Source organism: Rhinoderma darwinii, chromosome 3 (assembly GCF_050947455.1).
Source record: "Rhinoderma darwinii isolate aRhiDar2 chromosome 3, aRhiDar2.hap1, whole genome shotgun sequence".
NCBI classification, from domain to species: Eukaryota; Metazoa; Chordata; class Amphibia; order Anura; family Rhinodermatidae; genus Rhinoderma; species Rhinoderma darwinii.
In genome coordinates, this window is record NC_134689.1 from 428,528,763 (window position 1) to 428,540,786 (window position 12,024).

At 40.7% G+C, this 12,024-nt stretch overlaps 1 protein-coding gene across 1 annotated transcript; it reads left to right on the forward strand.

The window, feature by feature from the left end:
* Positions 1-481: 481 nt before the first annotated feature.
* LOC142750743 (olfactory receptor 5G9-like) lies at positions 482-11,386 on the forward strand. Its single transcript, XM_075859723.1, has 4 exons — positions 482-602; positions 1,612-1,703; positions 9,264-9,482; positions 10,460-11,386. Exons 1-4 carry the CDS (start codon positions 482-484, stop codon positions 11,384-11,386), a joined length of 1,359 nt encoding a protein of 452 aa, XP_075715838.1.
* The last annotated feature ends 638 nt before the right edge of the window (positions 11,387-12,024 follow it).

A 12,024-nucleotide genomic window follows, 5' to 3' on the forward strand; every position in this document is an offset into this window, starting at 1 on the left:
CCCCAAGCTGATGTTCAGTGGTCATGGTTTCTCCTATTTTCATCCCTCAAATTTGGTGTTCAGTAGCCGCAGTCTCTCCTATGTTTACCACCCCAGCTGATATTCAGTAGCCGCGGACTCTCCTGTGTGTAGTTCCTCCTAGCTGGTGTTCAGTGGCCGCTGTCTCTCCTATGTGACTCTCTAGTAGCCTTGTACGCACCACAGATGTATCATCTTTGCAAAGAAAATCAGGGTAAAGCGTCACACTGAAATGTACGTTTAATGAACTGATTAATTGATTTATGTCACATATTTGGTAGCAGTTTATCTTTTATAACTTTAATATTTTCATGGCACACTGAGTACTTCAACATTGATCTTTTATCGGAACGCCATACAATAAAGGTTGCCTACCCCTGGACTAGGCCATGTGGCTGCCAATTGTCCACTGGTGGATGAGATTATAAAGTGTGATAATTGGAAGAGAAAGTCACTGTTTGCTATGCCTGGCTACTCTGCCTTGTTCTCCCAAAATTCTGAGCAACAAACTTGCAAATTAGTTGTAGAAGGAGACTCTGTTGTTGCTCTGTTGGACTCAGGGAGTCTAGTGACTCTTTTCCATGGTAACTTGGTTGACACCTGAAAATTGCAAAAAGGTTGAATGGGAGTAATCTGCAAACATGGGGATACAAAAAATTCCCCCGCCGCTGTGATGTTTTTTTAAATCCATATAGAAAAGTACATAACTTATAAAGTCGGAGTTGTAAAGACTTTAATGCCTAATGTTATTGATTGATGTGATTTTCCTTTGTTTTAATAACTGTGGGAAATGAAAGTGTTTAATCAATGTAAATGTGTTTCTTGTTGACCCTTTCCCACTGGGTAAACTTGACAATGTGCAAGCTATAGGTGTGATCCTGAGTGAAACTGAGAGCCCTTAAAGATTTTTGCATGAGATGTGTAGCGGTCATGGACCGTCGTTCCTACTCACCCCTCGACGGCCACGGCAGTGACTCTGTGAGTGCTGGCTGGCATCTCCTTCCTAGGAGACGACAGCACTCACTTTCACCTTGCTTCACTATGTCTCGTAGGGTGTGCGCGTGTGCTCGCGCCCGGCCTTAAAGGGCACATGAAAATAACCTCTAATTAGCCCATGATCACTCTGGACTATAAAAGGGGCTCTGCCCTTTCACTCATTGCCTGAGCAGTGTTGTGTTTACCCATGTTAGTCTTAGCAAATGGTCCCTTAGTGTTATCCTGTTCCCATTGTTCCCGTGCCCTGATACCTGTATATCATGCTATATTTGTTCCTGTGCCTTAGAGTGTTGGAGTCGTGTTGTGCCACCTGTCACGCCTACTGAAATAAACCACGTCTGGTGTCTGCAAGTTCAACTGTGCCGAGCCTCCATTACTGTCTGGACTATTAAAGGTACTCTTGTACTAGGACTGTTGTTTGACCAGCTGCTACTCCGCTACGGCAATGCGGCCTAGTGGGTCCACATACCCATGGATCGTGACAGTACGCTCAGGCCATGGATCCCGCTGGTCAACCCAAGACCATGACGACGTCACAAGCCATACAGGCAAACCTGTGAGACCTTCGGTCACAACAAGACCAACTCCTTCTGGCAGTGAACTCTATTGCACAGCAACTGGGTGTGCAAGCTGCAGCCATCAAGGCACCTGTTCCTGTTGCGCCAGCTATTCCTCCTACTACAACTCCTGTAAGTACCGATGCTGACTCCCGATTCTCGCTACCGCTACTAATGTGCCACTGCCACATTATGTATAGCAATAACAGTTTTATGTAAGTGTATATTTTCATTTGATTTCCTGAGTAATCCTACTGCCTGCATACACTCTTTGTGATTAATTACATGATGTACAAAAAGAAAATTTTAGAAGCATCACAGCCTCTAACGAGCGGTCTAGGGTTTAAGTGGCAAAATATTTCTGAGCGTGCTAGAGTGTGTTTTAGTCTATTTTACCTTCTGGGACTAAAAGTTTTGTATGGACGGACGCGGTCCGTTAGAGACTTTCGCCTGCACCGCCGGTGGTGCAAAGTGAAAAATGAAATCTTCAGGGAAGTGATCGGCGTAGTTTCTGACTCTGCGCTCAATAGAATGGAAGGCGACCTGGTCGGTCAGCATTGGATACAATAAATCCTGTTGGAGTTGCCCTGTCATCACTGGCTCTGTTGATCGTGCATTAACCTAACAAACCCCATGACAGTTTGTTTGATTGGAAAGCTACAGAAAAGATGTAGATAAAATCTAATGATTTGGTGGAATAATGATGTGGAAGATGAAGGATCTCTCATTTTTCAGGCTGTGGAGATGAAGACTTGAGGATATCCTGTCTTGAGATGCCCTGACTACAATTGAAGGTCATGGGGAGTTGTGACCAGACGGCTCTGAGACTGGTTTATCTTGGGAAAGACAATACCAATCAACCAAAAAAATGTAAAACAACCATCCAAGGGCAGATGGCCAAGGGCAGTGTTTATAAGCCAAGTACTCCCTATCCCAAATAAATCACATAAAAGTGCCCACGAGGGTGTGACCGTACACTGCGCTAAATATTAAAAGCATAGCCTAAGGACAATGTAATCACCCCTAGAGACATGGCATGTACCTCCTGGGGTACACATACAGATGTAGCCATCTTTATCATGACTCTGATAAATTGCTGCAGCATGATATCACACAACAAAAGCCATTGAAAAGGTCAAGATAAGGGATCTAGCCATTGTGTGTTTAATGTGTTAAAAGTCAAGGTAAAGACGGCTCCATCTGCGTAGCACAGGTTGAGTAGACAGAGTCCTGGGTGTCTAGTGAGCCCAATACTGCAGATAAAAGCTGAATTTACTGAGCAGTTTAGGGGAACAGAACTCTAAGAACTTATATAAAACATCAACTAATGCTAAAAAAAAATGTTTAAATGGCACTAATCCTACAAAAATAAATCATATTTTTGTGTATATGGTTTGGTGTTTGACCCTTGTATACACAGGTGCAGTTTTTTCATGCTATTAAATGTATTTTATTACAAAAAAAATTATTTGATTTTCAAAAAGGGAGAAGTAAGAGAGGAGATAAGTTACTGACACAACTTATATAATGGCAGAACATGTTTGAGGGACCAGGTTATAAAACACTTAGAAATGAACGTCACTCAAGACTACGAAGATGAGGGGCCGAGTGGTTGAGGTGATGGACTATGAGTCTGTTGTTCTCTGCGTCTGTGTGTTTGTAACCTGCTCTTGGCCGGACATTGTGACGACCTTACATAATGACAGAAACTGTGCACTTTTATTACATGTATAACAGATTTTTTTACAGAAGAAATTTAAATGGAATTAAAATAAATTTGTAGAAAAAGGTGTCAGTAAATATACCAACAGGCTGGGCAAAATTTGGCACTTGGCTTCAGGGTAGACAAATATAAAATGTTCTTGAATAACTAAAATGTGACTGGATGGCATCATACATAGGTAATCCTGCATCACTTCAAAAACATTGCATACCCGGCCGGGGTCAGCAGACATAAGTAAGTAGTATATAACATAGACACTAAGACTACAAAATTGTACATAAATAAGGCATGATAAATAATGCATGTGAAAATATAAAGATAGCAATTCATATACCTACATCTATTAGTGCTAAAAAGGGTAAATGAGAACGGACACAGGCTGATAAATTGGGACGGAGACAGGCTGATAAATTGGAACATAGACGGCTGATAAATTGGAAAATAGACGGCTGACTTGAGAACCAGGTGCTCACAAACAATCATGAGCAAAGTCTAACAGGATGAAATAATAGGGAGACTCACCACACGCACTTCACTGCCAAGGTCAAAAATATCCCCTAGGAGATATGACACGATGTATGAGTAGAGGACTTGCTGCAAATGTACTAAGTCCCAGAATTGAGGCCTGTGAACAAGTTCCTGGCTGGCAGAATCAGGTCCAAATAAAGATTGTCCAACAATAGAGGGACCATTAAGGGTATGTGCACACGAGAACTGGCTTTTACGTCTGAAAAGACAGACTATTTTCAGGAGAAAACAGCTGCGTAGTTTCAGATGTAAAAGCTCCTCCTCGCATTATGAGAGGCGTCTTTGACGCCCGTAATCTTGAGCTGTTGACTTCAATGAAAAACGGCTCAAATTCCGTTTCAAAGAACTGTCCTGCACTTCTTTGACGAGGCAGGCACTTTACGCATCGTTGTTTGACAGCTGTCAAACGACGACGCGTAAATGACAGGTCGTCGACACAGTACGTCGGCAAACCCATTCAAATGAATGGGCAGATGTTTGCCAACGTATTGTAGCCGTATTTTCAGGCGTAAATTGAGGCATAATACGCCTCGTTTACGCCTGAAAATAGGTCGTGTGAACCCAGCCTTAGGACCATGTAAACAGTCACCCACAGTTGATGTGCCGAGTAAGGGCTTGTCCACACGTAACGGAATTGCTGCAGAAAATTTCTGCAGCAATTCCGTTAAAAGTAGCAGACGTTCCGCTGTGGCAAAGACACACCATTTCCTGCGTTTTTGACTGTAGAAAATGGTGCAGATTTTGCTGCGTTTTTCTCAATGTTGGGGGCTGGTGAGATCTCCTCTGAAAAACAGCAATTCTGTCCCCTTTCCGCACCAGGAATTGACATGCTGCAGTCTGAAAAATACCACGTCTTCCCTCTTAAATAGGTGTCGTCCTCGACACCATGGCATCCAGACCTGAAAAATGTATAGTAAGAAACCCCAACATAATACACAACATGTGTTACATAACAGATAAACAGTTCTGCTGAATAGTCATATATGTCTATATTCCTGAAGAGGCCTCTACATAGAAATGGCAACATCCAATCTCCGCCAAGGGTACTCTTCACATTGGGAGATGGGCGAACAGCCGAGAACCCATTACATCTTCTGTGCTTGGTCCCTGGGTGCAGTCCAGGGCACACAGACCATATATTAGTACTGCAGCAGGCTGTTTTTGTAGAAATAAAGACAAGGCTCTCAGTAGGCTTTGGAGTCTCTTATCACATTGTGGAATTCCCTTTATTTTTTTTATTCCAAAATGAACATCTCCAAAACTAACCGTTGAATATCCCTTAAATTTTTTACACATTTAGCCCTTGACACTCTGACCTATCCCAAAAAATTCAAGGTTCTGTGACGCACGCTTGGCCCACAGAAGCCTCCTCAGCAACGCCTGTTTTTACGCATGTTTAGACCGGTTTTTGGTGAAACACCACCGATGAATGTAAAATAAGTGCAGTATCGATTGCACAGTGTTTTTTCACAGTTCCATCTGAAAACAGATTTGACACCGTATTATCACACAAGAAAGCTATTTAAAGCCCCATGGCACATATAGTACCCAGAGTGCATTTCTTGACATGTTGCGGTAGTGACCCCAAAATGTGAGTCTGTCCCCCCTAGTCGCCTGTGAGGGTTTGTAACACTTCTTTGAGTGTATCCCATAACAGGGCTTATGAAGAGGTGTTAGGCATGCATGCAAGAGCTGTTTGGATGTGGATTTTTGAAATGACCGGTTTTTCGTGAAAATCCACCGATGAATGTAAAATAAGTGCAGTATCTGAAAACAGATTTGACATGGTATAATCACATGTGAAAGATATTTAAAGCCCCTGGGCACATATAGCACCCAGAGTGCAAGCTTCCTGTGAGGGCTCAGAACACTGCTGTGAGTACCTCACCAGTAAGTACCTTTATGTGCTATTTTACTGTGAGCTCTATGTCAATCGCCTGAGATCCATGAGTGAACCTGGTAGTTAATAATAGAACTGCTGGTTTCAGTGCTTCAGAACTTTCATCCTGTAACCATCAAACAACAATGTACTTTCTCTACCCCCTCACTGTAAAGCCATAGTGCTTACATAGCACCCAGAGTGCAATTTTGACATTTGGGGTGGTCACCCCAAAGTCTGAAAATGCCCCCTATATTCCATGTGAAGGCTCAGAATACTGCTGTGAGTGTGCCACATCAGTAATGCATGTGCTTTTATTTTTAACCACACAGTGTGTGTAAAGTGCCATCTGGGCCATCAATGCATCTGTGGTGATCCACAAAACAGGATTTGGCGTCTCTAGTGATGCAAAAAGATGAAAGATGCCAAAAGATCAACCTGACATCTACAAAGATGCCGTTACCTAGTGCTATTTTGGAGTGCATGTGAGTTTCTGATCACTATTTATTTAATTTTTGTGAAAAAAACAAAAATGAAAATCTGAAAAATCGCTGCGGGGGGGGGGGGGGAAGAGGTGAATAATTTCTGACTTTTTGCTTCATGGTGGGTTCGAGGAGTTGAATAAAACTTTTACGGAAGGTTTTTTTTTCTTTCCTTGAGGAAAAATGTTTCCACCCAAACGATGTGAAATAACAATGCAGGTTTGGCAAGAAGTTTGGAGTGTGGGAGCATTAGGGGCTTTCCTTAGTTGAAGACTAACTTTTTTTATAGCTTTTTTATATAGCCAGAGCATGTAATTTAACCCTCAAGGACCAGGGACCACACAACATGTGTGGAAGTTTCATCTTGAGTTTCTAAAGCAAATATATATATATATATATTTTCATTTGTGACCACGCAGTTAGATGGGGTTTCGTTTTTTTGCAGGACAATGTTTTAGTTTCTACATTTTAAGGTATGTATGTGTTTAGGCTTTCATTTTTATGTTTTTTTATTTTGGTTAGGACAAATGTGTTGTTTTTTTTTACAGACAGATAGAAAATAATTTTACATAATAGAGTAGAACACAGGAGACATATGAGGTAATGGTGCAAGAAATCCCATAGTAATAGTCCACAGTCCCCTGCCTTCATGCTGTGTATATATACAGGCATTCATCTGATGATTCAGGTTATGTGTCATATTCATGTTACAGATTAACAGATATAATCCACATAACCGGAATACATTTAGAAAAATTGGCTATTGTGGAAATGAGTGGCCGCCAGGAATTTTTCTTGATCTACTCCAGTAAAAACATTGAGGAATATTCATTTTAATAGTATTATCAGGTTTCTCCAGGAGCATGAAGTCCCCAGATGTAAGAACTGGAGCAGATTTATATTGGGATTACAGAGTTGTTGTGATTCCTCTGTACTTTGCAGAAAATATTGTATATAAAACAGTAGGTAAGGGACAAAATGTATGAAGGAGGTCAATTCAAAAGTCCACAACTCAAGATACATATATATATATATATATATATATATATATATATATATATATATATATATATATACCTATGAATAGTTCTAATAACAATCAAGTCATCATCTCATCAGTTCTGCTCATGTTGCTGGACATCAGAACTATAAGTGTTTGCTCACACCTGGCAGATCCATTACAGAAATGTCTACCACTGTTCCATATCTCAGAAATCGCAGGAATTTTTGTAATGAATCTTCCAGCTGAGAACATATTCTTTAGGCAGCCTCCAGGTCCTGAGCTGTCATATATCAGTATAAAACCATCAGCCGTATAAATTGTTAAGCAGACAGGGGTTAGGAATGGGGAGCAGCTGAAAGTAAGAGCAGGAAGAAAAAGTATGTTGCTATGTTCTACTGTCATCTCGCCCCCATACAGCCTGCCCACAATGCCACGGGGGCCATACAGGAACTTTTCTTCATGTTATCTCCTGCCGTACAATCAGAGGATATGTGCTTTCTGATTATGACAAAAAATTGGGTCTTTTCTTCGACTAAAAGGGTGAGAATATGAGCAGATACACATCCAATCCCCCACTGAAACAAGTCAGGCTACATGTCGACCTCTGTGACTTGGGTGTTGGAGGTATTGTGTGTCTCAGGCTCTGCTTGGCTCAGACTGTTAGCCACAAATCAGATTTTTTTTTATGCAATTGTTACAAAATGTTTTGATTTTGATTGAAATTACATGAAGGCGCCCACAAGGTGCCAGATGTCTTCTTTCAGAAAATGTATAGATATATGGGTATAATAAGGCTTTTTAATTTTACAATTCAGGTTTTATCTGTATATCGTAGGTCAAAAGTGTGAAAATTGGCCCAAAAACGCTGGGAGGCAAATGAGTTAAATGTCTGCATAGCACTAAACAAGTAACACAATTCTACCACAGTTCATTGGGAAATTAAATCCTGTTATATCTGTATATCAATAGATTATTCAATGCCATGGTAATTTGACAGAGAAGACTGAAATTGGTGATACAAATATAATACATGCACCAATGAGAACTTGTTTCATTACCATCTTTATACGCATATCCCGGGAAAGTCACACAGACAAGCCCTGATTAGTAATATTGTTAGTGCTTTTTATCAGATCTATAATTTTTTTTCAGGCCAAAAAGAGTTATACTTTTTTTTAATACTGTCACTTCCTCATCATCTGCATGTGCTATAATATTTAAAATGAGATTTTGATGAGTGTGCGATTTTTACGAAAAGGTTAGAAAATTGGAACCATTCAAATGTGTCTACATGGGTGACTTTTGTAGAAACACTTTTTCTACTAACTCCGATATTCAATAAGGAACAGCACCTTCCTTGGTAAGATTAGCTTGATGCAAAGTCGTCTTAATGGGATGGTTCACTCCGAGTTACTAAGCCAAAGTGTATAGACAGCATATGTGTTGATCGAAGATCTTTTCTTTACGCCAACATCTTAGCACATACAGGGAGGTAGGGTTACAGCCCCATATATTGTGCCTTTTTTAGGGTTGGGAAAGGTCCTAGAACATGGGTCCAAAATCTTGCTTTTCTGTATAAACTAAAATGTTGGCTTAAAGATGACCTGTCATGAAGTCATATAAGTTGTACTGGTATACTGGTCTGAATAGTGCTGTCTCCCCGATTCCAGAACTGTTTTTTCTCCTGGACCCCCCATTCCAGACATATGTCCCACTGTTGTGTTGGCACCCTATATGCTAATTTAGTGTAATTAGTAAACAGGGCGTGAGTTACCCTCAAGCTGAGTGGTTATCATCAAAATGTAGGGAAGCCAACTCTACCCCGTTGGCTAACTACAGCAAATTAGCATATAAGGAGCCAACACAACAGTGGGCCATATCACTGGAATGAAAGGGTCCAGGAAAAAACAAAAAACACCTCTAGAATCAGGGAGACAACGCTATTCAGATCAGTAAACCAGTTCAACTTATTTGACCTAGTGACAGCCCCTCTTTAAAGAATATTCCTCTTTCAATGTGGATGCTGTCATCATCTCGATACTTTATATGTTTCCTAATTATCTCTCTTATCCAGCAGTTGAGATGGACACTTAATGGGGTTGGACACCAAAACATTGATGGTCAATCCTTAGCACAAAGTGAATTCTTCATTGTTTATACAGACACAAAAGCTTGTCTATGTGGGCAGCTGTGCTTGATATGGCTGTGCCTGATACTCGAATGGGACTTTCTAAGATGCAGTACCAACCACAGCTGCCCGTATGGACTAGACATTGTGCCTGTGCAAGCAATGAAGGTAATGCACCATCGTCCCGTCCTTGTGCTGATCGGTGGAGGTTTCAGGGGTTGGACCCCACTGATTAAAAATAATTGTCTATTGTTTAAATCCTGGAGATTTTATCCAGTCAAAAACATCTCCAGTAACCTTTTTGACTGTGTGTGGTAGTAGAAGATACCTTAGTTTTCCGGAGTACAAACTAAGCAAGGAAGCATGCCAGGAGAAGAAATGCCTCCTACTGGATTGGGCATATAAGGCAATAATTGGTATGCAAATTGATCAGCCATAACATTAAACCGCTGACAGGCAAAGTGAATATCATATATTATCTCATTACAATGATACCTGACAAGGGGGGGATATACTAGGCAGCAAATGAACAGTCAGTCCTTGGAAGTAATAAAAATGGGCAAGTGTAAGGATCTGAGTGACTTTGACAAGGGCCAAATTGTGATGGCACAACGACTGTGTCATAGCATCTTTAAAATGGCGGCTCTTGTGGGTTGTTCCTGGTATGCAGCAGTTACTACTAACTAAAAGTGCTCCAAGGAAAGACGACAGGGTCATGGGCACACAAGGCTCCTTGATGCATGTTCGAATAATGGAGGCCCCACCTCTCGCAAGTTATGGGACTGAAAGGATTTGCTGCTAACGTCTTATTGCCAGATACTAGAGGACATTATCAGAATTATTAAGGAATCCATGGATTGCCAGGTCAGAGGTTTTGTTTTTTTGCGCCATTTGGGGACCCACACAATATTTGGCAAGTGGTTTTAATGTTATGGCTCATTGGTGTATCTAGGCTGATTTTTTTCCAAGTTTTTATTGATAGTAACATAACATGGACATTTTTAAAAACTTTGACAAAATTCAAGCACCAAAATCAGGATTTTTATAAATGTGTTATTTTTATTTTTTATTACGTTATTTATGATCACAATTTGAACGTTTTGTGCTGATCTTTAATTTTGATCTATTTTGTGCTCTAATTACAGGAGAAAAATCTGACTGCTTTCAATGAGTTTTTCCTCTTAGGATTCCAAGTCAGCCAATGTTTACGAATTTTCCTGTTCTGTCTTCTCCTGGTAGTTTATTGTGGGACAATATGTGGAAATCTCCTGATCATCACCCTGGTGTCCACCAGCAAGAACCTCCATACACCAATGTACTTCTTCATCTCACAACTGTCCATCAGTGACATATTGTTACCTACAAATATTGTCCCCAAGATGCTTAGCATTCTACTGAATAACGGGGGGACCATTACTTTTGCTGGTTGTATCACTCAATTTTATTTTTTTTGTGGCTCAGAAATTTTTGAATGTCTTCTCCTCACAGTGATGTCTTATGACAGATATTTGGCCATCTGTAATCCACTTTCTTATAATTCTATCATGACAAGTGTCTATTGCGGGAAGTTGTCTGTCGTCACTTGGTTGCTTGGTTTTTCCTTTGCTTTGACTGAAGCCATAACAATCTCGACACTGACATTTTGCGGACCAAATATTATTGACCATTTCTTCTGTGATCTTCTTCCTTTGCTAGAAATTCCATGTTCAGACACCTTATTTGTCCAAATAGAGATCTTCCTACTAAGCATACCATCCGTCTTCATACCAACCACAATTATCATTTTTTCTTATGTTAATATTGTTCTTGCTATTATAAGGATTCCATTGAATTCCGGTAGGCAGAAAGCCTTCTCCACCTGTAGCTCCCACCTCACTGTGGTCTCTATATTTTACTGGACTATGTTCTGTGTCTATATTGTCCCAAGTAAAGGGCAAACATTGACCGTCAGCAAAGTCCTATCACTGCTGTACACTATATTCACCCCTATGATCAACCCCATAATATATAGTTTGAGAAATAAAGAGATTGGGAAAGCCGTATATGACAGAATCCATAAATATATTTCGTGAGGTACTATATTTAGCTGATATATAAGTCTAGAGTAGACACTATTTTAATGGTTGATGGTAGCGATTAGAGATGGGCAAATATGGGTTTCCGTTCCTCTTACCAGAAAATACATGTTTTTTTATGCTTATTTAACACTATTGTTTCTAGGAGTACAACCAAAAGCAAATCTTTTTTTCACCTTGCCAGAAGGCTTGTGGTCGTCTGCGGGTAGTGCAAACAGTAGATCATTCACGACTGTTTTACTCAGGGGCGCACACAGAATTTTTACTCGGAGGACAAGTTCCTGAGCTGCTTGCTGCTGCCGCGCTTCTCCAATGCCTGGTAGTTTCCCAGTTGCTCTCTGTCCAACTAGCTCAGGTCCAACTAAATTGCTAGAGGTCGCCATTGAAGACTCTGCGACAACAGAGCAGAATGCTCTTTCTTCCTCTGACATAGAGGAGTCTGCAGGTTTAGGGACTGATTTAGCGGATTGACCACTAGATGTTGCCACTTTTCTAAAGGTTTCCACCAAATGACCTTTAAACCATGCAAAAAATGACTTTGCTTCAGCAGCTAGAGGCGACTCCTCCAGAGCAGCGCGATTAACACTGACATCCTGCATCTACTCATCTGACAAGGGCGGCTGACAGACGTTTCA